General features: G+C 36.5%; 3 protein-coding genes across 3 annotated transcripts in view; 1 reads left to right on the top strand and 2 right to left on the bottom strand.

The window, feature by feature from the left end:
• The window catches only part of thbs4a (thrombospondin 4a), a 13613-nt gene extending 11221 nt beyond the window's left edge, over window positions 1-2392 (top strand). The window contains exon 21 of the mRNA XM_043240051.1: window positions 41-2392. Within this exon, the coding sequence (XP_043095986.1) occupies window positions 41-81 (41 nt within the window). The 3' untranslated portion in view covers window positions 82-2392. The remainder of the gene's footprint in view (window positions 1-40) is intronic.
• serinc5 (serine incorporator 5) lies at window positions 790-21511 on the bottom strand. The gene is made up of 12 exons (XM_043240053.1): window positions 21330-21511; window positions 15204-15371; window positions 11714-11892; window positions 10511-10593; window positions 9455-9548; window positions 6513-6724; window positions 5893-5985; window positions 5573-5699; window positions 4167-4236; window positions 4046-4082; window positions 3711-3855; window positions 790-2920 (listed from the first exon to the last, which is right to left on the bottom strand). Exons 1-12 carry the CDS (start codon window positions 21354-21356, stop codon window positions 2776-2778), a joined length of 1380 nt encoding a protein of 459 aa, XP_043095988.1. The 5' UTR covers window positions 21357-21511; the 3' UTR covers window positions 790-2775.
• A 995-nt stretch (window positions 21512-22506) lies between these two features.
• cdk7 (cyclin-dependent kinase 7) lies at window positions 22507-25938 on the bottom strand. The gene is made up of 12 exons (XM_043238313.1): window positions 25799-25938; window positions 25608-25667; window positions 25446-25479; window positions 25292-25359; window positions 25151-25219; window positions 24846-24956; window positions 24212-24330; window positions 24019-24118; window positions 23589-23675; window positions 23329-23478; window positions 23092-23236; window positions 22507-22689 (listed from the first exon to the last, which is right to left on the bottom strand). The coding sequence occupies exons 1-12, from the start codon at window positions 25862-25864 to the stop codon at window positions 22661-22663; spliced, it is 1038 nt and encodes a 345-aa protein (XP_043094248.1). The 5' UTR covers window positions 25865-25938; the 3' UTR covers window positions 22507-22660.
• Window positions 25939-27123: the final 1185 nt, after the last annotated feature.

Genomic DNA, 27123 nt, shown 5'->3' on the forward strand with positions numbered 1-27123 from the left:
ATCAGTGTGTATCTTAATATGCATTTTATGACATTTACAGACACAATTCCGGAAGACTATACAGAACAAGCCAAGGAGTAATGAAACCGGAGAGCACTACTAGTGACGTGACTGATGTTTGGGGTACTTTTATTTCTAGTACAACATGGGCCTTTTACCGACTTTTGCATTCAAGACAAATCCAGTTTTATAGTTATGCTGAATTTACACTTCTGAAATGTTTACTGCACAAAAATACAGTTCAGCAGGAAAGAACGAAGCTTGTGTGTTACGAAACGCTCAATAAATGTTTTAATATGAATAAATACATTGAAATGGTCAGGTTTTGTGCTTGGAGAATATTGTAGACATGTAATCTTAAAGTGACAGTTTAAACAAATGTAAAAATAAAATGACTATAAAAATATAAAAAAAATACGATAATATAAAATAAAAAAGTTTTGGGGTCAGTATAAAGGTTTTCAACATTCATAAATGTTTTCTTAGGCAGTAAATCAGCTATAGTAGCTGCAAAAAAAATCAGCATTCCCTTCAAAAGGAATAAATTACATTTTTTAAATATATCGAAAAATTTAAAAATATATTTTATTAAATATATTCCTTGGTGAGCATAAGAGACTTCTTTCAAAAACTTTAATCCACAGAGAAAAAAATAAAAAGGTTGTTTCACCATAAATTGCACTTAAAATTTCATATAGTATACGTGTTAGCCATTTCCTTTCTGTGCACAACTACAAATTAAAAAAACCCATGTATTAAAACATTAAATAAAGTAACAGACTTACACCATTTTATTCATTTGCTTTTTTTATTGAAAGAACTGGAAATATCAATAAAAACACTAAAAAGAATGTTGATCCTGCAGCAGTTAAACACGTATGACTTCCTTTCATGGAACGTACTGAAATGATAGGAAAAAGTAAATAACAATAAAGAAAGAAAAAACAAATCTATGCATATAAATGAGGACAAGAGTTGTTTGTAAACTTGCTGTACATATTTTTGGATTATAATGTCTTCATGCAAAATTAGTGAAAACAGCACAAAGCGCGAGATTACATTTTTTGCAATATTATGAGTACATCTAGTGGTCATCTTTACAATGGGCTATTTACATAAAGCACATATTGCAATCAAATGTCACTTATGTTTAGCATATTTGTAAATAAAGAAAAACAATGTTTAATCCAGACAAACATTTTAAACCAAATACTAAGCATTCGATTTTTCATGAACAGTATGCTTACAGCTTAATGCAGTTGTAGCAGGTAGAGTTTAAGGCAATCGTTACCTATTTGCTAATTCTGATTTATATAAAGGCCAAAAACATCATCACAGGAATATAAACACATGCCGGCTCTAATCTAGAGATTTTGGTTTGTCAAAGCAAGTGGGACAGCTACAACTGCTACACAGGAATAACCATAAAATGTCAAATAATTCCAGTTCTAGATATTTCCTTCATCGACAACACTTTATTATTATTATTTTTTTTTTTTACCAGGGAGCATCAGAAGCGCTGCATTAAGTCTAATACGTGCATCTCCTGTAAACTTAAACTGAATACCACAAACAAGAAACACAAACATGCACTTATAGCAACAAAAACCTCTTCAAGATTAAATAGAATAGCTGTAACAATGCGTTTTAAGTATAAAAGATCGTACAAACTCATTTTTTGACAAATGACATGCTTGCAAGTCTAGTGCATGAGCTGGAATAAAATATTATAGGACATCCATGTTCTAAAGCACCATTTAAATTGTAACGAAAATCGAAAAAAATAAGAAAAATCTATAGCTTCAGTGTTGCTGTTGGCCATGTAACAATTTGTGTGGCAGTTTGGGGTTTTGGGGCATAACGGTGTGGCCTTGGCTTTGCCCGTCCGGTCCAAATCATCATAAAAACATTTACTGGGAATGGCAGTCGCATGCTTTCCTTAAAACGGTGATTCACAGGAAACAGCACGTGGAATTAATCACTACCTGAGATTTTTTGATGGAGCCGAAAGACAGGAAACTCGCGAAGGAATGTTGCGGACATATTTGGAAATATTGTTTTGGTGTTGTTTCATAAGGAATTATTAGGGTGCTTCAATAAATGCAGTAACGTGACATCTCATGTGAGTACATTTATTCACATATATGTACAAGGGATAATTTTGCACAGTCGTTTCTTAGCTGGTTTTGATCATGTTTCCATGAGTGCAACTGGTGGTGTAGTGTTGTGGTTTTGCAAGGCAGCGCTCTCCTAACTAAAGAAAAAAGAGATCAATTAAATAAATATGTACATTTACTCAAATAGGAAGTCTTGTTGCCTTAGTGAAACACCCTTAAAGTGAAATACTACTACAAAACACGCTTGAAGACCTTTCGAGAAGAAACGAACGAATGAAAAAAAAAAAAAAAAAAAAAATCACAGATGGTTTGTTGAGTTGCATAGAATTCTTCAGCTACCAAATAAAATAAAAGCGTAACAAGCAAGACACTTACAGGTGATTTGTGAGCCTGAGCAATGCTTCATCTTTATACCTTCATGTTATGAGGAAAACAAGAGCCCTACATCAGCATGGGAGTAGCCGTAGCGTGATTTCTCTAACAGATTTCCATGAAAACTTATTTAAAGACATAATCGGCTTCTGAGAAATCAAAAGCCATTACTATACTAAAACTATTAAAACAAACAAAAGCACTCTTTCACACAATCACACACACACACACACACGCAGTAGTTTGAAGTGGACAGTGGTGATACTGGATCCTGTGTGAAGGGTTTCTAGGCTTGGAATCTCTTTGGGAAGAGCATAGGGACCACCAGGGTCCACATGTACAGGAATAAACAGACCCAGCAGGATGCCATCTTGATCCAGAACACTGACCAGCTCCCCTCCAGCAGCCTCTCGATCTTTGCGTTCTCATAACTGCAGAGAAACAAGATCACACGTTACTCTACAAAATGAAAATTGTGTCATTAATTACTCACCCTTGAGTCGTTTGCTCATCTTCAGAACACAAATTAAGATATTTTTGGTGAAATCCGAGAGCTCTCGACCCTCCATAGATAGCAATGCAACTGAAATGTTAAGGCCCGGGAGGGTCGTGAGGACATTGTTAAAATAGTCCATGTGCCATCACGCGTCGAAAGAACGACAAATTGTTGTTGTTTTTTTGCTTTTGAGCTCAAAAAGTATTTTCAAAGCTTTAAAACATAAATAGTCACATGGACTATTTATTAAAGTCCTTACTAACATTCAGGGCCTTGAACGTGTCCATGGTGCTGCTGTCTGTGCGGGATCAAAAGCTCTCAGATTTCATCAAAAATATCTTATAATATCTAATGTGCGTTCTGAAGATGAACGAAGGTCTTGCGGGTTTGGAACGAGTAAATAATGCAACTTTATGAGTGAACCATCCCTTTAATGCACTGTGATGTTTCAGCTTCTGCTGCTAATAATAACAGTCTACTGGGTTTGATTTGGTCAGAGGAACTTTACAATTAACTGACTACAATTGGAAAAAAAAAAACATGTAAATGTATAGAAATAATACTATAAAACTGAAAATATTAATTCAGAGTAACCTGACAAAAAATATATTGCTGGCAAGCCAATATGTGTGTGTGTGTGTGTGTGTTCAAATAAGCAATAAGCAAATGTAACAGCTGGTCTGAGAATGTGTTTTGTGTTAAGGCATATTGTTTTTGTTACATACTTAAACCAGTTTGTTACAGTCATCATGACGTAGAGAGAGCCGAGAAAGAAAACAAAATGGAAATAGCAGTAGCTGTAGATTGTGCCGTCTCTCTCATCATATTTCACATTCTGCCCTCCAGCAATCTTCTCATCATCATAGTCCTCTGGAAAATATAAAAAGAAGAAAAAACAGCCCTTTTAAGAAACTGCAGTACTTCATGACCACCAGGGGGCTCCAACTTTGAGTGTCTAAAATCAATCCAAACTAACGTAATGTTATTTCTCTAACATTTTAGTTTAAATCCGATTTTCCTACAATACTAGAAGACGGGTTGTTTGAAATAAGAGTCTTACCCGTATCGTCTACACAGCAGAAGCAGCAGCGTGCTCTCTGAAAATAAAGCAGTAGCGTGATTCATCACGTAGTTTGATGTAATGTTAAACAAAGCAGAGAGAGAACACAGCAAATGTTCACCTCGTTTTCAGGCATATCGTTCCTGTACACCTGCAAAGCCGTTGAGCTCCTCTTGGTGGTAGAGATCAAACTGAAGGAAGAGTATTTATGTTAACTCAAACAAAAGAATCAGACACACGGGGGCAGTGTTCTTTTTTTTAAAATGTGAAAGCGGAGCATTCCCTAAAACTCTTCAAAATGCAACCAGATGACAAAATAAGTCACTTTTTCTGCTTCAAAGCTATGTTTTGCCTCACGAAAACTAGAAATATGGCAAAAGCATTTCGACGTGAGACAAAACAATGAATCACCGGTCTGACAGCTAACACATACGTGTGTAAATACGGCTCTAAAGAGAGCGCTTCAGCAGACATGTCTGCAGTTAATGAGAAACACATGTGAGTTCACGTCTTCACAGTATGAGAGCTTCTAATCTTCACTCCCTTCCTACCAAACTACCTGCTTTTAAATCTAAATGAACATCTTGTCATAACCAGATAATTACATGTTTCCACTCCTCCCAGGATGGGTTTCGGGATCACCCATTTAAATAATATGTTATGGAGACTTGCATCCAGGCCAAGAATATCCCTGCTTATTCAAAAGGAGAGTTCACGCAAAAATAACTTCTATCTAAAATGTATGTTTTCTTCAGTGGATTAAAATAAACGGCTTACCTAAAAATAATTACTTTTTTTTTTTTTTAAAGTATTTATCACTTGTTTATTTATTTATTTTTCACATTTTAATTAGTGAATTATGGCCAAGGGGACGATTTCCAGAAATTACAATTTAAAGAAAGTTCACCTAAAAATGAAATGCATTAGCATTAAATATTAGGGTACCACTAGAATGAATCAAAACAATCACAATAATACACAAGTAAAGTGAAAAGCTGCATATTTTTTTAAAGAGACAAATCTATAATTTAAAAATATGAATCCTCTATCCATAATATTGCCTAATTCAGTGAAAAAGTGATCTTGTCTGAATCAAAAAAGAAATTTACAAGCAAACACTGTCCAGAACGGCTCTAAATAAATATATCAGTAATTTTAGATTTGAGAGAACAACAGTTGTGTTATTTTCCACAAGAAGAATTATGGACCTACATATTTGAGCTTTGTCTGGATTACTTTTGGAATGATGTTTTTATTAAATGTATAAACTCTCATTCTGACGGCACCCATTTACTGCACAGCACTGGTGAACAACTTTTTTTAATGCTAAATTTCACCAAATCTTTTTGATAAAGAAACAAACACAACTACATTTTTAATGACCTAAAGAGAATTCATTTTCAACCGTTAAAACGTTTGGCCAAACAATTCCTTTAAATATTGTTCTGTTTTTCTCATAAATGTTATTTTAATATAATGCACAAGTCATATAAACAATGAGAAAAACACAACTTGCATTTCTCTTACCAAGAATAGAGTATACAGCCAAACAGTATGACCGTTCCAACGCCCGTCACTATGTTCTTGTCGCTCTGCAGTCCTGATTTGTAAGGAAAGACGCAGACGGTGACATTTTTCCCGTTTCGCTCCACCACTGAAAGAGACGGATTTCACAGGACAGATTTTGATAACGGTGTGGAAAAATGAAGTACATAAGCCTGGTGGGTTGAAATGCATTATGTAGTTTACAGCTCTGTCCGCACAGAAGACAGTGAGGAAACCACATACCACACTGAGAGACACACCCAAAACAGGCTGAGAGTGTTTTTTGAGACAGACGTACTCACTTTCAACGGGCTTGCTGGCGAGTGCCGAGAAGGTGAGGTACATGACGTAGACGGAGATGACCGCGGACTGAAGCAGACCTGAGGTGGGCTGGACTGTGGAGAACAGAGCAAAACGGCACATAAAGATCTGATCATGTCAGTTTGAGAGTTTAGGCTTCATACATCACGTGTATTTATTAAATGAACGTACATAAAACTTTAAAAGGGTCAGTATGTTTTTTCTGAGGAAAGTTTGTTTGCTTAAAGATACAGTAAAAACAGTAATACTGTTTTGGGTCACCACTGACTTCCACGTTATGTTTTCCTACTATGAAAGTCAATGGCGACCAAAAAACGCCCCGGTTACAAACTTTCCTCAAAATATTTTCCTTCATGTTCAGCAGATACGGAACTACTCGAGTGCGAGTAAATGATGACCTTTTTTTTTAGATTTCGGGTAAATATTCATTAATTACTCGCTAAAACAACTTTGTTCTGTGTATAAGTCATGATAAAACTCTTCTCCTCAGCTCTCCGGCTTGCTCACACGTGGGAAAAGTTCCAGGCGCTATGAATAAATTTGTTTGCCCAAGCAAACATCTGTTTGTTAGTATAAAATGTAGGTCAGTGAAATAACTCACAGGTCTGAATGCAGGGCGAGATAGCCAGCAGAGACACGATGAAGCACAGGCCGCCGTTGACACCCAGGAAGAGCTTGTTGAAGAAGCAGGCCTCTGGGTCCGTGTAGAACATGATCATAAACACCAAGGCTCCCACTGCCACAGAGAACAGCACCAGAGTGACCAGAGCCAGCGCTGCATACCAGATTTTATTATACTTGACTCCTGAGCTCCTGTGGAGGGACACGGTGGAGACGGTTCAAAGGAATGCTCTGGGATCGATGCGACTTCGGCTTTTGTGGCATAATGACAGTTACCACAGGAAATCATTTCATCGCTCTGTCCATTCAAAAATGCAGCTGCAAGAAAACACCTGAACGCTCAAGGAGCGAGGAAAATTTAATTAATACAAAAAAAACCTTTTTCAACTTCACTGTCACGATAATATAAACCTTATAAAAATACTATAACAACTTTTAATGGTACATGCAAGGACTCCAGAGACATGACAACTATCTGTGAAAAACTGTTTACGTGGAGAAAACCCCTGTGCAAAATCATAACCAGAAGTTCATTCACCTACACAATCTAGACAGCTTAATGTCTAATAATGACTAACGGACAGTAATTCATGTTTAACTTTCACTTTCCAGTGTGTTAACATTCGTTAGCGTAATAACTATCACCAACGAACACTGTTTTTATGGCATTGATTAATCTAAATTAATGTTCACTTAATGTTCATTGTTAATTTACGTTTGTTTATAATATATCTCAAAAAACGAAAACGGGAATACTGTGAAATGTTATTACAATTTAAAATACGTTTTTTTTTATAATATATATTTCAAAATGTAATTTACTCCTATTTACTTTTTTTCCAGGATTCTTTAATGAATACAATTTTTAACCACATTTTTAAAGCTATTGCGTTAACTGTTGAGTTAGCCTCGTAATCAACCCAGAACATTCCTTTCATGAGACAAAAGTCTCTTCACTGCAGACATTTTATCAGATCTACATCTCAAATCTGGATAGTGGTAGTCCTAGAAAGTTTTGACTATCAACGCAAGGTCTGGTCTACAACCCAAGGCAGCCCTCAAGCTGTAACTTCTTTTAGGATAGAGTAAATCTGAAATCAGTTAATACCAAGATCCCACTGCAATATACAGGTGTGCTCAAAAATATATACTGTATGCTTAAAAGTCTCTTAAATATACAGTAAAGACAGCAATATTGTTAAACATAAAGGGTTTGCTATTTTAATATTATATAACTATATATATATATATATATATAAATAGAAACCTTTTCAAACATTATAAATGTCTTTACTGTCACTTTTGATCAATTTGCTGCATCCTTGCTGTAAGTTGCTGCTAAAAGTATTAATTACTAAAAAAAAGTCTTACTGAACCAAAACTTCTTGCTATCCTGAACTAAAAAGCGCTTTCGTTTAGCAAGTTATTTAACCAGGTGGTCAGTGGGGGTGCTATCTGATAGGAGGAATTATTAGCAGTGTTAGGAGTAACCAGTGACCAACTAGACATCCCGACGTTTTAATTAAAGGCCCATCACTGTTGTGTTCCTCAGCCTGCTTACAGGATATTAAACTCAGATTGCCCGTCACCGCAATTAATCAACTGTAACCCACTTGGAAAAAAGAGCTTCTGTTAGATGTCAAGTTAGTCTCAAGGGTAGATTGCTCTTATCATAAATGCGCCATATCGGAATGAGTCTCATGACTGAATGAGTGTGAAGAGTTGTGAAAGCGTGGGGTGAGGGAATGTTTCAGTAATGCACAAGAGAAGTGCTGACAGCAGTGACTTCCATCTGCTGGGCAGCCCTCCAGCGTCTGCTTCGTTTCAGAGAGGACATACTGCATTTGTTCTTCGTTTGTTTATATATATATATATATATATATATATATATAATTTATTTATTTATTAGGGATGCACCGATAATGATCAGGTGAAATGTTTGCTCATTTTGTCAGTAAAGCCGGTTCTGTAATCAGCAGTTGTTCACGTATGGGCTGCTCAAAACCACTTTCATTATCGGTGTGGATTTCAGCAGCTCTGTGTAGTAAATACAACTCTATGTGAAATCACGCACTTTGATAGCATTTACTCCTGATTACAGAACTGGCTTCACTGACAAAATGAACAAACATTTTGGTGCATCCCTAATATATTTGTAAAATTCTACAAACTTTTTTACAAAATGAATACTTTTATTCAGCAAGGATGCAATATGACCTAAGGGACAGTTTGTGACATTTATAACTTAATATAAATTTCTATTCATTAAAAGAAACTTATCAGTCATGCTGCAAAATCTATTTTAGATACAAATATTTATATTTATACAATTATTATTACTTCTTAGGATTGTTTTGTCCCTGATATTTCCTGTAATACAAAATTCCCAGTCTCGGGTGTTTCTGCTCTTTTATTTCTTTTTGTTTCCATTTGTTGACAGAAAGCAGAGAGGAAACTGTGATGCACGTTGAGCTCTGCCATGGGTTTTCCTGTCCACAAGCTGGAGAGCAGCCAAGAACCTCTTACTTTCTCTCTTTCTACTCGCTATAACGTCGACAGCACAACACAAAACTATACTCTACCGCCACGACGCACTTTATTGATGAACACGCCCCTGAGAAAGGGCAGCATTCAACCCAGTGTTAGAAAGTACGCTTCAGCTATAGCGGACCACCCCGGCTGGCAAGCATGCAACCTAACAGACAGTAGAAATTAAATGCAGCCAGATTACACTTTAGTCTCCTTTCCCGGACCTAATGATTTCCAGTTGCGGGGATTCAAATTGCATACCGAGCAACAGTTGGATGCAATGACGGAAAGTACTAGAAAACTTTTCCAAGAGCCTAATAAGTTTTCCTCTTAATGAAAAGAGGGAAGAAAGGAAAAACTGATTTATTTGGACAGCGCTAAACGTCAGCTCACCAGTTTTGATTCCATCTGTGGGCAAACTGAACGAGAAGCATCAACTGGATGATGATGAAAAGAAAACCTCCAGCAGCCCCCACATAACGCCAGACTGAAAAAGAGAAAGAGAGAAGAGTCAAAAGGTCTTTTCCTCTGGCTGATACTGTATGACAAAACAAACACTGCTTTCTGCTACAATCCAAGAACTGAAAACTTCGCTTGGACCGGCGCTAATATAAAAATGTAGGCTTCATGAACTATTCTGGCACCACTAATTAAATTATTTCCTTATGACAACAAACACAAACATCGAACCAATCACGGTACCGTTCATCTTGAGCAGTGTTTCAGGTAATGACTTACAAATAATGCATGAAATAAATATTGTATTTTATCACATTAAATGTGTCTGGCATAAAATTAATAAATTAAACATTTGATAAGTTATTATTGTTAACTAGAACTAAACATTTTTTACTTGTATAATAATTGCTAACTGAAATAAAGCATATTAAAAAAAAAAGCATTGTATTTCAGGGAATTGCTAAAGAAAACTCAATTCCATTTTGTTTTGCTTGATGTATAAAAATGCAAAAACAACTATATTACTAGAACTATTAATATTAGTATCTAAATAATACTAAACATTGCATACTATACTATGGAACTGCTGCAGTGTTTATGAAGAGAGATTTTCCATTATATAAGTGTATAAGTGTAATTCAAGGACAACTCTAAAGGGACGACATCCTCTCTATCATTCAGGATCTTGTGCAACATTATATGCATGTAGTCGTGAGGTTATTGATACAGGCAGGGGAAGACTCGGAGTTACTTTAGCTGGTGAACCACGCAGAGAAGCTCACAGTAGATCAACTCTGTTGCTCTTGGACATTTAAGGGGAGATATCCCAACACCACCGCAGGCTCAAAGCAGAAATAATAAAACTTTCCAGGAATGTCTCAATACTTCTCAATAAAGATACATTTTACAGGCCTCATTAGAGTGCATGAAAACAACAGCAACAAACTTAATAAAAAGAGAGGAAGCATGTGAAAACTGAGCATACAAAACCTTCTAGAAACTTTTCTTGATTTGGGAGAAAAAATCCGCCTGCGCAGCAGGCCAGCAAAGCCACAAACTTAAAGAACCAAAACCTGCAAAGAAACAGAAGAAACTTTAAAGACATAATGAGTAAGAAAAACATTTCTCAAACTGGCAGTCTGACTTATATTATAAGACGCGGGTTTACAAACGGTTTCAAAAAGCAGCAAGCGACTAAAGTAAGCTTAAAAATGAAATCATTGTACTAAAGTTTAAAAGCAATTAAAAATAAGTATTAATAAATCAACACATGATTTGCACATTTTCACAACACATATTGATCGAAGGCAATTTTTGGTTGAATTTATCCATCTTTTTCCTGAACACGGAAAGAAGCCCATGGGTGAGACGTCTGGTTCATTAGATGCCATAGGTTCACAATAAATGCACATTAAATGACATGCCAGTATCAAGTAGATACTGCTTTGTACAGCTAAAAATTTCTGAGACCAGAAGCTATACCCATAGAATTTACAAATGGAGACGCCCATTTTTAGCTTAGCCCTCACAAGAAAAAAAAACAACGACATTAAAACTACATTTTTAAATACAGCTTTAATGAGCATAAGATCTTTCAAACTAAATTAAAAATCCTACCACCCAAAATATGTACCATGACACTTTTCCTATAGTACGTCATTTTGAGATTTTGACTGCTTGCTATCTAGTATAGGATTTCCTGTTTACCCATGTAAGTATGTTATCACGGGGTAATTTCAGGAAGACCTAAATGAGGTTTTTATTATTACGTTTTTTTTTTCTGAAGGCTTGTATGAATGTGCAAAGCAGGATAGAGCTGAATACAACACTGAGTTCAGCCACATACTTCTTTATCCTGCATTTGCATACAACACAAAGATCCAATTATTGCGACATGAAGTGCTCTCATGTGGGGCTAAACCATCCCATTCGTAGGGGTGAAGCTCGTCTCCAAGCGCCATTTCCTCTGGACAGAGCTTTAAATTAATACCTCTATTCAGGTCTTTGGTTGTGGGTGAATAATGGAGCATTAGGAGGGGCGTGCGGATGGAGGCAGCAGGCCAAACAATACGAGGTGGTCCCTTTAGGTCCTGTGAACCTGGGCCCAGAGGGGCCACGGAGCAAAGCAGAGGAGGAACAGGCACTGTTTCCAGCGTAAATACCACTTCAAAAGTGTCTGGGTCGACCGCTTACCCGTTGTGAACAGCTGCCCGGCATCCTGTGCTGGTTCGCACACGAATAGTGAACACAGAGAATAAGAAGAAAAAGCAGGCCATGCCGAAACAGACTTTATACACGGCCGAATAGCCCACGAGAGTACTGCAGTTCTCCCCCGCATTCAGCTTATTACACATTTCAGTGTAGAAAGGAATCTGGGGAGAGCACAAAACAAAAGAGGAATAAAATTACATTTTGGGTAACAGAATAGTTACAGTCGCTTCAGGGCACGGCTAAAGTCAAATGGTGAACACACCCTTTCACGCTGGGTGCCAAAAAAGGAACCTAAACTACTTAAACAAAAACAAAAAAACCCCTTAGGATACACACACCTTAAACAGACATCGAAAACATCTGTTAAGAAGTACTACATTTTTTATTTAATTATTAGTATTTTATTAAAATACCATACGTAAAGCTTACATGTATAATGCAATGCATCATAAGGGTAGGTTAAGTGCATTAATTATGCAATGCACATAACGCACACAATAATTTTAACAACAGTTAATGCATTGTAACACCTATTGAGTATTGTTACACTATGCGTTTTAAATTTGTTTATAATTATTTACGATAAGATGCAATACATTACACCCTTTAATCCAGCAAGGACACAATCAGTAAAGAAGTACATTCGTTAATTAAACAGTGAAACTAAATTGTTTGACTAAACTGTTATTCAAATAAATTATGCTCTTTTGACCTTTCCATTTACCAAAAAAATTCAACATTCATCTAGGACAATAAAAAAAAGGTTGAGGTTCAATTTTGTGCACTTTTTAATAAATCATAAACAACAGTAATACCACTGTCTGTACCATAATAATAATAATAAATATAATAATAAAATAAAGTAGTGGTAATCAAACATTAAAACAATTCTACTGTTATATATACAATAGTAAAGAATAATTATAATGAGATTCTAAAATTCAAATTAATTTGACTGCAAACCATTGTATTACCATTGCATGTGTCTAAAAACAATGTACTTCCATGGTTTCTCTTTGTAAGTGTATTAAGCCAAATGGAGTCTGAACAAGTCTAGTTCTCTTTTTGTGGTTTTGAAGAGAAAGCAGGCACAAACTACAGGGCACTGGTCAGTTCTTAAAATATATTTAGGTTCCCAACAGTGCACATTATGCAGACCTGCTATAATGCTGGGAGGCTCTACTATTATTATAACACGGACAATCATATATTATAAAAGTTATTGAGGTATTCCTGTGCTGTAACCCACGAGAGACCACCAGGAGAAGATTTTATGTGCTAATTTAACCATTTGTGGAAAAAACTTCAACTGCTGCAAATCTTTGTGCTTTGGGCACCTGAGTGACAGTCCTTTTGTGCCTCACCGAGCACGCAGCGTTTTTATAACCATGCTGGTCTTTTCTACCGCCTGGGTTTTTTATACTCATGGCATTTACTCAGCAAGCACTCATTGTGGTGCAGAGAGCAAAAAAAAGAGCTTGAGCTCACGTTACAGCCTTTAAGTGCATTTCAACCGCATTCGGTGACTGGCTTTGTAGAATTTCAGAAAAACAAAACCCAGCTTCACTGAAACGGTTATTATACAGTGTTCAAAAATTCCTATGTTAGATGTTATGATACTGCATTCATACTCTGTCTTGCATTCCTGCAATGCTTTGAAGCAGAAGAGTTGTGTAGCTCTTCTTTGTGTTTGTCTGAATAACATGGGCTTGCTGCCTGCAAATAAACCCTTGATCCCTCTATTGACCTTTTCTTTAATGAATGAACGAATGCGTAAATTCTGTCTTACAAATGCTTTTTAATGTCCCTTTGCTTTTAAAAAGATCTGTCCAGGTAGAGGACAATGTTCTTCTGTTAGCTAACAAAGCACTTTTTTATCGAGAAAACAAAACTAAATAAAGATTTAGAACGATGGCCTGGTGTTTACACGAAAGCATGTGGTTTGAATATAGATTTACTTTCTATTTCTAAAATCTATTACAAAAAACAGCAAATGTGTCTCTTTAACTACATGTGTTATGGACAAAGTGTGTGAGTTTTGTGTGTGTGTGTGTGTGTGTGTATATATCTATATATTATGCGCTATTTTTTTTTTTTTTTTACACAAATTAATAATTTAATAAGGTTTGAGCCCAACAATGTCATCGCGGTGTGGAAAGTTTTTTGTGATAAGGGTACAGTGAACCAGTGTTTCCAGGGTCATGGTTTTTCTGCACAGTTTGGCTATTTTAAAAAAGCAGTCACGGGAAAAATTACAGAGCTGTGAATGGTTTGCAGTTTTTTGGGTCACTTTTATAATGTACCGCAGCCGCCCAAATTGTACGAAGACAAATAACAATGAAAATAGACCCTTTTACTATTATGCATTATACTTAAGAATGGAGAGGAGACGGTTGTACCTAGGTGTGGGTGATTTCTAGACTATTTGTGATATTGATATTTACGAAAATTTAGGAAGTCCCCCCCTAGAAGGGAATAGGAATATTCGTACGATGCACAATACGCAAATCGTTACACCCCTACAATATTATATTATGTTAATTAAACTAAAGTTATTTTATAAAGTAAACTGAAAACAAACTAAAAGGTATTAAATGAAATACTAAAATGACTAAAACTACCAAAAATTCATAAAACTGTATAGATATTTTATATTATATAAAACCATTTTTAAAAAAATCACTAAACACAACAAAACTAATAAAAAACATTAGCATTAAAAATTAATATGAATAAAATATGAATGAAAACTATATTAGTAATGATAATCAATTAATCACTTTTATTTGTATAGTGCTTTTAACAATACAGATTGTGTCAAAGCATTGAAGAGTATCAAATAGGAGAATAGAGTGATAGTGATGTATAATGACTACGAAAGATTTAAAAAATTAATTCTGTGTAATAAAAGCTGACAATAATCGCTAGAAATAAAGTGGTATTAAATGCTAAATGATATTAAAATAGCACGTCATTTGTTTGTGAATTCTATTGGTGAAGGCATTTCGTTTCTACAACAATGTTTTTAGCTATTAGCTATTTAGCTGCAACAATTAGCTATTAGCTATCATTTTGATATCCACATGTTTTCAGTGTCTCTCATTAACAAACTTGGAAACATATCGCCTGGCTCATTGTGTGCTGCTTTAATTTAATTTAATTATTTTTTTTTTACTTAAAAACAACTTGCCTATGCTTACACCTAGCAATAAGAGTGTACCGATCACTTTTATCATCAGGAGGCCAGCTATTGTTCTGCATGTTTTTGTCCCAACAGCACAGAGAATGTGAAAGTGTGCCGAAGGAACATTTGGATTTGACATGAGTTGGATCTTTTTGTGCGGGAAGGCAGAAGCCCGGCAGCAGGTGATGTAACGGAGATCCGCTGACCTTAGGCCAGATTTAATGGTCTTCGTATAAAAGGGAACCTGATACCGAAAAATGCAAAAGCGGGAGCTCTGAAGAAACTCACATGTTCTCTCATTGCCGCCTCCACAGTAGGGGACATCATGATGACACAGGTCACCGTGAACAACATGAAGAAGAGGGCGTACATGAAGCGCGTGGAGGTGGACTGTTTGATCTTGGGACAGCAGCCGCAGCACAGGGAGCAGGCCGCCGATCCACAGCAGCAGGCCAGCTGCAGAAAAACCACACGCATACGATCACAAACCATTACAATGATTTACAATTAAACTAACGTGTTTTAAAGCACATCTGCACATTTAAAAGTATGAAATCAGATAATTAAAGCGTTAGTGTAAACCAGGGAAAGACAACACGATCTTTTTAAGATTAGATAATATATACATTTCAGCTGAAATAAAGCAATACAAGTCTATAATGTACTGCGAAACTGAACAAATGGTTTGAGGGGACTGTAGGCCTCTTATTGGTCATCATCCCCTTTAGCAACACAAATGCCTCGTTCCTATTGGCTGAAAGCGATAGTAGAGCAGGACTGTTACTATGAGGCAGCTTGATTCATATGATGCAAGACACAGACATAACACGAGGCTCCGGGATCAGATTGAGGAGATACAGTATCTGAACAAATGTTTCTACACGAATTAGAAAGTCCCTTAATCTTTTCTACTACCTTCTGAAGACAAGATAATTCAGCCAGAGAAGAAAAGACAAAGGAATGGTACATTTCATTCTTTTAATGTTTAAAGGATGTTGCAAATATGTGTTACAAAGCTAACGTTAGGTTAAGAATGTTCTTAAAATCTATATTTAGACAAAAATACAACAGTTCACATCATTACCAATATGTAAGCTACATCTTAAACATTTTAGTTAACAATTTAGTTAATACGTTTATAATTGTTATCATTATAAACATGCATAAATTATATTTTAATCATACTATAATCAAATCTTTAAATATTTTTAATGATAGAATTTGATTTGTTGAAATTAAAATTACATTTACAAGAATACGTAGATTAAGATTAATATCTGTTGTTTTCCAAAAACACATTATATCGACACAAAAAAAACATGTATATGCTTATAAATGGTTAGTTTACTCAGAAATGAATATTCTGTCATCATTCTCACTGTTATGTTGTTCCAAATCTGTGTTTTTTTTCGTGAAAAGAAGACACTTTGAAGAATGTTGATAACTGAACAACTGATGGCCACCTCTGACTTTACTTTTTTACTTTCTAAAATATCTTCTTCTGTGCAAAACAAATAAATACATACAGTTCTGGAACAACTTGAGGATGAGTAATTGATTATCATTTTCATTTCTGAGTGAATTACCGCTTTATTGGGACCATTCATTTCAACATCCTAACATATAACAAAATCATAATGCAGAATATCCTCGGTTTATCTTCTAGAAGCTTAAATGTTCATAAATGTTGAGAGTAAACAGCACATCAGAACTATGTAACAAGACAGACAGCAGAGGAATCCAGAGTCCCCTCTCCAGACAACAGGTGGTCAGCATACGACCCCAACCCATCACACACCATGGAGTCCATCGGTGGTTGAGTGGGATAGAAACTCTCTCGCAATCAAACCATCCCCCATCCCCTGCCCCGGAGACCGTTCTCAACCCCCTACAAAGAAGCCTTCTAGCCCTCTCCCACCACCAGCAGGGGTCTGGGTCAAAGGTAACGAACTACGAGAAAGGACACTAACCTGGACATTGTTTTCCTTACAATTCAGACTGGGAATTTCTCAAGCTCCTCAGAAGTGTGTGGAGGAGCTCTTTGAAAAGTTGAAAGAAACCCAGAAAAGTTGACCATAACCACAAAATACAGTAAGGATCTTAAAGCTATTACAGAACTGCTGGATGCTAAAAATAGTAACTTTAACGAAAAACAATAGTAAGCAGTGAAAGCTACACAATAAGTTTGGACTGCAGGGAATCGATACTAATGAAAGAGTTAACTCAAGAACTGGTTAGATTCTAAAATTAACAGTAAAAGACTGACAGACATTAAAGACATTAAAAATGCTGGTTTTGCAAGTTAATGAAAGGTCAAATAAAGTGAGCGCGCATGTAACACTTCCCCATTTGGAAGGTATGTTTTATAATTCAGTTTTTTCATTTTTAATTCATCAAATTAAATTAATAGAACTGTCAATAAAATGCAGAATTTTACAGAATGAAATATATTATTTTTTAAATCCATTAAAATACTAGGACTATTTGTAGTTTTCCACTGTATTTTCAGTAACTGTCAGATCAAATAAACAAAAATATTTTTCTTGTTAGAAGGAGAATATAGATATTATTTAATAATATAACTTAATGGAATTGCCAGTAAAATTGAGAATTTCATAGAATTTACATTTCTTTTAAAAAAAACTACAATAAAATTACATTATAATGCTACAGTTCTTTAATGTAATTTCAATAATTGTCAAATAAAATAGTTAGTGGAAATAAGTATGGAAACATTTCCCCTTTTAAAATTGCAGGAATTCATTGATCATTAAATAATAGTAGCATATATCTATTTAATGCCATGTCAGCATCTTAAGTACTTTTCATGGCAAAAACAATTAAAAAATACAATAAATCCATAAAAACCAGCAGACAAACATGTTATATTGTAAGATTTTTTTACATAAACATGATAAAAATGTAAAAAATTATTAAGTAATTACACCATTAAAACAGCGATGCTAAAACACCAGATGACTTGACAAGACGTTTGACCGCCCAACAAACAGGCTAATCGATTTCAATTGAAACTGATCTCTGGTGTACGTTACAAACAGCCAGGAACATTAATAGACAAAGTTATCTGATATATTTCACTGAGCTCAACTACGATTACTGTCGAAACTCAGCAGACAATAAATCTATAGTCTCCATGTCATGAATAGCTGCTTTGTGGATCCGCTAGCCAGGCAATTGTACAGCTGAGGCAAAAATGTATTACTTCACTGTTTGAGGTGTACACAAAAAAAAGTGCTCTTTTGTCCGGTGCGAAGAGTACCCATAGTAACACTGAAGAGTCAAACCTTCCTGCTAGAATCACACGGCACGGCGTTGATGGATGGACGCCGATTGCTTGACAGCTTTTTCAGTTGCAAATACAGAGCAATCTAAAAGGCTCATGGGACAAGAGTAAACACCCTTTACGTTGATGAAATGGAGGAAGTCCGAGAGAAAGAAATGAGCAAAGGCTGTGTGAAAATCACAAGGGTGAGAACGCCTCACTTCAACCAACAAATAAAGTCAACGCAGACAGCGTTGAAAAAAACTCACTAGCTGAGATTTGAGGAACTCGGAAAAGTCTACAAAAAGTCCACAGGGTAATAGGATGTGGGGTATGTGTTCTTCGACCGATTCATCAGTCAAAACACTGTGGCACACCGGAGTTCAGACTAATAAGATCTTACAAACAAAGTTAAGGCCTCATGGCCTGATCAAGAACAGTGTGCCACTAAAATCATTATTATTGGATAATGAAAGATAACGAATAGCCTTCTTGTATTACCAGATCTGCAACGGTAACTCAGAGTACACATATGAATGTTTTCACAGAGCAATGTTACAAAGCACTGAAACCACATTTTTATAGAATGCATCATCACGGATGATTCACAGGGCGGTCATATATGACTCAAGCCCAGACATCTGATGGAGATATCACAGTTAGATTTCCATAATGTTTCCCAACAGGACAAGACTAAGCAAAACGAGTTACAAAACACAATATTTTGATAATAATTTAGAAGGCTATCTCAAAAGGAAGCTCCACCCACATTAGAAAATTCTCTGGGATTTTAGATGAACACAAAACACCATTTTTTTAAAAAATAACCCATCCCCGCAAACGTTACATCTTCAGGTTTCCAAGTGTGACGTTTGGCCAAAATCGCGAAAAGATTTTATTCGGTAACAGCGTTCGGTCACACTTTATATTAGGTGGCTTTAACTAATATGTGCTTACGTCAAGAAAAATGAAGTACAATGTACTTATTAAGGTCATGTTGTATTGCAAAACACTTCTGCTGATATTGAGGTGGGATACAGGTAATGTTAGGTTTGGTGGTATGGGTAGGTTAAGGGTTGGTTAAGGTGTAAGGGATGGGTCAATGGTGCAATTATAAATATAAGTACATAAATTAATTACAGCTGTAATTACATATAGGTATTTTCAAAATATATAAGTATAATGTAAAAACATGCATCGCCATTGTATCAAATGATTAATTTAAATGTAAGTACATAGTAATTAAGGCCACCTAATATAAAATGAGACCCAGTGTAACACGTTACTCATACTTACCATATTAACAAAAGTGTACATTATGCATAATTAAAACCTAATCCTAAAGTAGGATAACATGTTAATTAATATTTCTCAGTACTTAGATGTGCAGTTACAGGGATACAATAAAATTATGCCATGGATTTTTCTCTTCTAAAAATCATCATAACTATAATAACATAATTCTAGCGATAACAGGGAAGTCCCAGCTATAACCATGACGCAGAGTGCAATAAAATAGTTACTTGGAATGTTTTTCCCATTTTTTCCCAATTTCCCAACATTTAAAGTGGCAGACAAGAAAACTGAGGCTTCGTGTGGACATGTTCCTCTGTCCAGTATTGTTTTGGACCTCATTTATATTCACCTCTTTGACAAAACAACAATTCTTGAAAATATATAAAAACATAAGGGCAAATAAACGAGTACAGAGTTTACTTTTACGCTGTCTTTCCCTTTAAAATATATGGACAACATTTGACATCACGTCTGTTATGCCGCTTTAACTGCTTTGATATTAAAACAGCATAAGCACTGTCTTGAGATGTTGCTTAGGTGGATACGTAACCTACACATGTAAATAAACGCTACTGTTGCTGGCATAAAGAGGGAATCAATTACCTTAAAAAAAGAATCAACAGCTAAACAAAGAGGGGTTATCTAATGATAGCAATTAGTTAACAAACCCTGAGACGATGCAATGCCAATCCCCCCCGTCTACACACATTTGTGGGGCCAGTGGCTCCTGACAAGCTTAGCACTAATGAGACAACACTATTGACGCTGAACACTGACTGCAAGCTCGCTTTCCACCGCTAATCTTATGCAAACAAGCAGCCACACGGATACGACCAGGAAATGAAAAGACCACCCGCAGACCCCACCACGTACAAAGGGGGCTACAAGATGAGCTTGGCCCTCAGAGAAATTAGCAGACGGAGAATGCGAAGGAGACAATAGAGCGTCACTCGTTTAGCACATCTAGCCCTGAAGTGTTTCCTGGTGGGGTGTCCAACATTGTCTGTTGTATCTGGATTCGATCAAATTTGATTCACGTGGTTCAGATGGAAACCAGGACAGACGTATTACAGACATGAAATGAGGACAGAAGACAAGATGGTCAGTGACGACATAATTTCCTGACCGTTGGAAGATAAAGATAAAATACTGGCTATAACGGTAAGTCTGACACCACAGTTGACGGAAAAATACTGCCCTGTAAAAAGTCAGCAGAAAGCATAAACCTGTTGACAAAAAAAAAACTCCAAAAAAACTTAAACCAGCCTAGGATTGTTTGGTGGTCTTAGGTGGTTTATGCTGGTCTCTCAGCCAATTCCAAACAGGTGTTAAACTGGATTCAGGCTGGAAAATGTCCCAAATCCCTCTCAAACTAGATAACAGTTTGACCAGGCTGGGAGACCATCAAAACATCTAGGGTTGGTTTAAGATGTGGGGGTTTTTTCAACAATACATCGTCTATTATCTTCATAGTCACAACGGGTTTTAAATGAACAAACTGCTAGTTTCGTTAAAATAAACGAAATGTTTATATATTTATGAAACGACGATGCACTGCAAACATACTGGTGAGAACTCCCAGCTGAAACTGGCACTGAACAAACAAGCGTGACACTAAAAACTGCTTTCATACTCGAATCCGACACGCGCACATTCACAAATACAACGATCCCACACGTTAAAAGGACGGAACTTCTCTTATTAAACTTTTTCTAAAGCATCGGCATAAAAATACACAGAAAATCGTTTTGAACCGGAGAGACTCCGCGCGGTTCACGGTTGATGATAAAAGGCTGTGATGTTTCTTCATGCCGTACAGTCAATGCATCCCTCACCTGAGACAAACAACACGGTGCACACATGATGGCAGCGAAGCAAATCCTCCTTAGTCACACCGATCCGGTTCAGCCGTTGAGCTCGTGAGGTTCTGATAACGCGACCGTGGGCTCGCGCGTTCGTTACTCCAGTGATTCTCCCTGCACGCGCCGCGCGCCCCCGCTAACAATAGGCTGTGACGTGTACGAGCGGCGGCTCGGCGCGGAAGTCTGTGAGAAGATGGCCTGTGTGTTACACATCCAGAATCACAGAGCCGTGTTGGGTTACGGAGGCGCTCTGCTGTTTATTCACATTCATTATTGATCTTGCATCCAAATCAAATAAAATCATAGACGCATATCACTTCCGCCATCGTCATAACGTGATGTTTCGCGTTACCTCACCACAGTGACGACGACAAACATGTCATTCCGAGCTCTTTATAGCCGCTCTTAATAGGGGACGGGGACATCCTGCGTTATATATTTGTTATTCCAAATCCTAGTTTCACTTCATGTAAAAAAAATGTGGTTGTACTTGTTTTGTTTACATGCGTGCTAGCTCGTATGTGGAGGTTTGGGTTGAATTTTTTTTATGCAGTAGCTCTCCGGTGACAGCATTCCACCACTGGGCTGGACACATCTGTAAAGTGTGCAAGTTGCAGGGAACATCGGTTTTGAACTGCACGGTCTGTTAGCGTTGACTAGGTTGAATAAACTACCTGTACGTCGAGACAGAAGACAGAGTTTGTGTAATACTAACGTGTACTTATTGCTTAAATATAGAACGTCCGTCTGTAAACATTACTCCACATATGGCATATAAACATTACTCGACAAACTAGCAACATATCACGTGTTGGCTGAAGTGTAGCCAGTTCACAGACACTAGTACTACTAGACCACTAGTGCAGAACAACAGCACCTCCCTAAGGAGTACAGATGCTGCTTCAAACGAAATAAACTGCTTGGATGCTTTGTAATAATCCTAAAAACAAAAAAGCTAAATAAAGATTAACCAGGATTTCCGGAAACCAAACCCTTATAAGCATTACATAAAACTATAACATTATTACATCATTATTAAAATCACATTTAAAAGCCCTTTTAAAGCATTTACTTATTGCGTGTGCTAAAACAATGACTGAATATACTATAGACAAATGTGGGTGGTGTGCATAAGACACAACAGGCAAAATTTTTCATTTTTCTATAATTTAATTTCCTGAAGTACATAAAAAAATAATTGAAAACAAAAACATAAATATGTTAACTTCGCAAGTCTGTTGAATAGCACATCGTTCACGCAGGACCGCAGCAGCACCAGTGGAAGAAAACAGAATCCAAGTCACTCAGAAAACCAGCTTCTTTTTGAGGGTACCTGAGAAATTGGATAGAAAAGAAAACTAAGACTTCAAACTTCAACATCAGTTCTATTATATATTATCCTTTTCTATTGCACACTGGCGTAATCTAATTGAAAGCTTTCTTTGATCACGGGGAAAAATATCATATTGTAGGTCGATACAGAGCCATTGAGCTGTCCTGTGAAGAACTGTGGCATCTTTTAAACATTCAGTGATTACTGTGATGAAAGACATCAACACTGCTAATGAGACATCTGTGTGTGTGTGTGTTAAAACCCCCTTTGTGGTGAAGATCCAGTTTTTAATGCTGTTTACATCTGCCAATATGCCACAATTCAAACCACGTGCAAATTCATCAGTCAGCACCACTTCTCTATCACTTGCATTTATCTAGCATTTTTGCAGCGTTTCTTCACCCTGTTCAATACTGTCGCGTTTTCTCTTGATTCCAATCAACAGGTTTTCTTTCTCCTTCAGGGCTTCTGTCGAGGAGTTCGGTCTGGGAAGCTGAGGTCCTGGGGTCGGTCCTGGTCTATTGCTGAAATACCTCATCTTCAAAGCCTAGAATGAGAACGTCTATTCATTCAGATCCTCTCTAAAGTAGATCAGCTCAAAGCGTTAAGTTGAATGAACGGCAACTCAGTTAGTGGCACCTGTGAAGCTGTAGTGCGTGTGCAGGGGTTAAAGGTGAATAATCCCTTCAGGAGCTCCAGGAGGTCGTCGCCAGCTGCGCTGAAGATGTGCTCCAACGGAGTGCCAGGAAACAGCTTAAATGACACATAGTCCGGAAGACTAGACATCCCCTTAAACAGCAACCAGAACAAATCACTCATTCTACCTCATATGTACACAAATAAAGCGGAAGCTATATTCTCTGAATTACAAATAAGTTCAGAAGATAACTACAACTCACAGGCCAGGTCTCCTCTGTCGGTGTTCCCAAAGCTTCAAATATCTTTGTCAGCTGGTCCAAGTCTGAATCTCCAGCTAAAAATGGCACCTTAAAATATGCATTAATAGTTTAATCACTTTACAACTAGGGACAAAAAAAAATATAAAAAAATCATTTTTCTCTCTTCTGATCAAAGTAACCAATCAATAAATCCAAAGCAATTTTTTTTTGTCTTTTTAAAAGTCATATAAACACTATCATTATTGATTTCTTTGGTTATTGGAGAAAATGAAAACTCAACTTGTGGTAACACTTTAGAATACGTAACACTTGTTACAATTAATTTGTTGTTGTTTCTGTTCTTGTATTCTTTGGGGGAATACTAGAAACGTGAAAAGGGCCCTAAAGGTATTCAGAGAGGCCTAATGGTTTTACAAAGTCAGATACTCACTCTGAGTAAAAGCTCAGCGAGAATGCAGCCAACTGCCCACATGTCCACACCCACACCATACATCCTGGCACCGAAGAGCAGCTCTGGGGCACGATACCATCTGAGAAGTACCCACGCAACACGATAAATGAAACAATCACACAATAAAGAGGATCTAGAAGTACTACTGGAAAAGTTCATTTTTTCTACAAACCTTGTAACAACCTGATGTGTATACACTCGATTTGGACTTCCAAACGCTTTGGCTAAACCAAAATCAGCCAGTTTCAGGACTCCATTTTCATCCAGCAGCAAATTATTAGGTTTTAGATCCTAAAGAAAAAAATATATATATATATGATAACTATAAGGGTGACTGGAAGTAGAGCTTTTCCTTTGGGAAAAAGTCAAGCCCTGTTCACCAAACCAGGTTTTATTTGTCCAAACACTATAAAAACAATAGTATGATGAAATATTACTACAATTTAAAATGACCGTTTTATTTTAAAACATCACTTGACGGCAAAGGTGAATGCTATCAGCTGTTACTGAAGTCTTCAGTGTGTCGGGATCCTTCAGAAACCATTCCTATGGTTATTTGGTGCTCAATAAACTTTTCATATGCTTTATTCTGCTGCTTAATATTTCTGTTGCAACTGTGCATTCATGAATCTCCGACAAACAGATATTTTAAAAGAATGCTTTAGATGCGTTTACGTGACTTTAGATCTATTTATGACATCCTCGCTCAACACAATGATTCATTTCTCTGGAAATTCTCTCTTACTGACCACGAAGTAAAGATAATTATAAACAATTAAGATAATTAAAAACACATGGAGCATCACCCTGTGCAGGATCCAGTGATTGTGCATGTACTCCAGACCCTGTAACGTCATGAGGATGTACGCCTTTATATTGGCTGGTGTCAGGACAAGACTGGTGTCCTTTATAATGACCTGAAACACACCACGACACAAATACTTATTTATGTAAAGTGCTTCACGAGCCATGAAGGGAAGAAGGGATGAACATCATACTTATACAGCGCTGATGCGGACTTTTATTGTTTGATCTACTGTAGCCCTGTGAAAGGTTTGTTGCTCTGAAGTTACTAAGATAAGCACTAAATGTCCAAGTGCATTGTTGTCACCTCGAGATCGGTCTCCATGAAATCAAAGACGAGACTGATGTTGGATTTGTGCCCAAAAGCATCCAGGAGCTGAGACAGAAAACAGGTTCACTGATGTCAGTACGAGCATATAATCAATGTATGAATATAGATGCGACTTACGCCAATAATGTTCGGGTGACTGAGTTCTTGCAACAACTTAATCTCTCGAAGGGCTGTTCTGTTGATGCCTGGATAACAGAATATACAGAAGACTCAAATTAAACCGATTACTCAAAAAGTTATAATCAAAAATCAGGACAGATCCTGCGCGCACCATCTTTGGCTTCTGTTCTGTGCCCCACTTTTATCTGCAAACAAGAAATTCACCTTTTTACACAAAGATAGTTCGGAATGCTAAAAGCAAAGTCAAAATATCCCACTACCCAATGCTAAATACTAAATAAGCTTTAAATAAGTCTTAACTGAGGTGTCTTACCTTTTTGATAGCAACGATGGTGTTTGTGGTTTTGTCTCTTGCCTTGTACACAGTTGCAAACTGCAAAATAATTGTAAATACATTATGCTGTCAAATTAATCAAATGAACGATTATCTGCTGCAGCGACTCACTAAAAGCTGCTCCTATAAATCTAACAAGTGTTCACAAACAGCAAAGTTGTGTCGTTTACCTGTCCTTCTCCAAGAAAGTCCAGCTTTTCATAGCGCTTCGCTCTGGACTTCACATCTAATGCCATGATATCAACTGTAAAAACTGCTCTTTGTGAAGTCGCGCTTCCTTCTGTATTAAAGAGCACTTTATATTTCCGGGTCAAATAAAAGTCCCGTAAGTGAAAGCTAAAACGGGATTTGATCGCATATTATTAAATTTCATGGGAATCGATGCTGCACGGTTCGTTTATCATAATTAAATAATACAATATTCTTTTACAACATATTTAATAATGTAGATTTTTTTTTATAAACAAACAAATAAATGAAAATTTAGCTTTTTTTTCAAAATATAAAAAAATGTGGTAAACGGACTTTAGGGTCGTGGCAAAATGCAGGATTTAGCATTTAATTTTAATCTATATATTGTAGTTTATATTATACAACTGAAGGCAATTCCCTTGGAAGTGTATTGTTTATTATAGCAAATCCTTAATTATGAATCAGATTTTCTTGCTTGACTTCATTATTTATTTTAAACAGTGGCTTTCATCGTGTAAAACTGTATGTCGTGCCATAATTACATGAATCAATTTCTTCCTGCAGAGGGCGCTGTTGTAAACGTAAAAAAAAAATCTCGAGCCTGTAACTTTCTTTACATGTGTATATGTTTTTATAAACAGCTCTAGTAACTACATTGGCTTACTAACAAACTGGCATGAAGTATAAAACATAATCTAACCTAAGTCATGTCCATTATGGGAGAATATAGAGCTTTTTTCTCTGCATTATTATCTCTTACAATATAGAAAGGGGACAATTTACACATCATAAACAATTTCTGCCGATCCTCAGTATATTTTCGTAAAAAGGGCAGTTTATAAATCAGAAACAATTACATGTGATTCCACTTAAGACATGCATTTTTGTAAATGTAGCTATTAAAGTATTCTGTCTTCAAAACTAAGACAAAACAGGCTCAACACGGTCACATTTGAGACACTTTAATTCAGAATGAATGTTCAACCACTGCATAGTCTTTCTTTTATTGACCCAATCATACGCATCACGCATTTCTTTTTTTTTGTTATCTTACAGTATCAGTAGATAAGTTGAACAGGCTGCGTTCAAGTGTGATTAGTACACAGTTGTTCTTCAAAACTATAATCCTCCTTAGATACCTTTTTGTTTGACTTGTTTACTGTACGCTTTCTATCGCCATCAGAAGTTTCCCATCTCAACAGGAAGTGGTTAGCACAAGCTCTGTTCTTATGAAGACGCCCACTTCCTCTGACTTTGATAAACACATTTGTGGTTTTGTGCACTAACCCCATCAGATAAATTT

This window comes from Puntigrus tetrazona, chromosome 5 (genome assembly GCF_018831695.1).
Source record: "Puntigrus tetrazona isolate hp1 chromosome 5, ASM1883169v1, whole genome shotgun sequence".
In the NCBI taxonomy this organism is placed as follows: domain Eukaryota; kingdom Metazoa; phylum Chordata; class Actinopteri; order Cypriniformes; family Cyprinidae; genus Puntigrus; species Puntigrus tetrazona.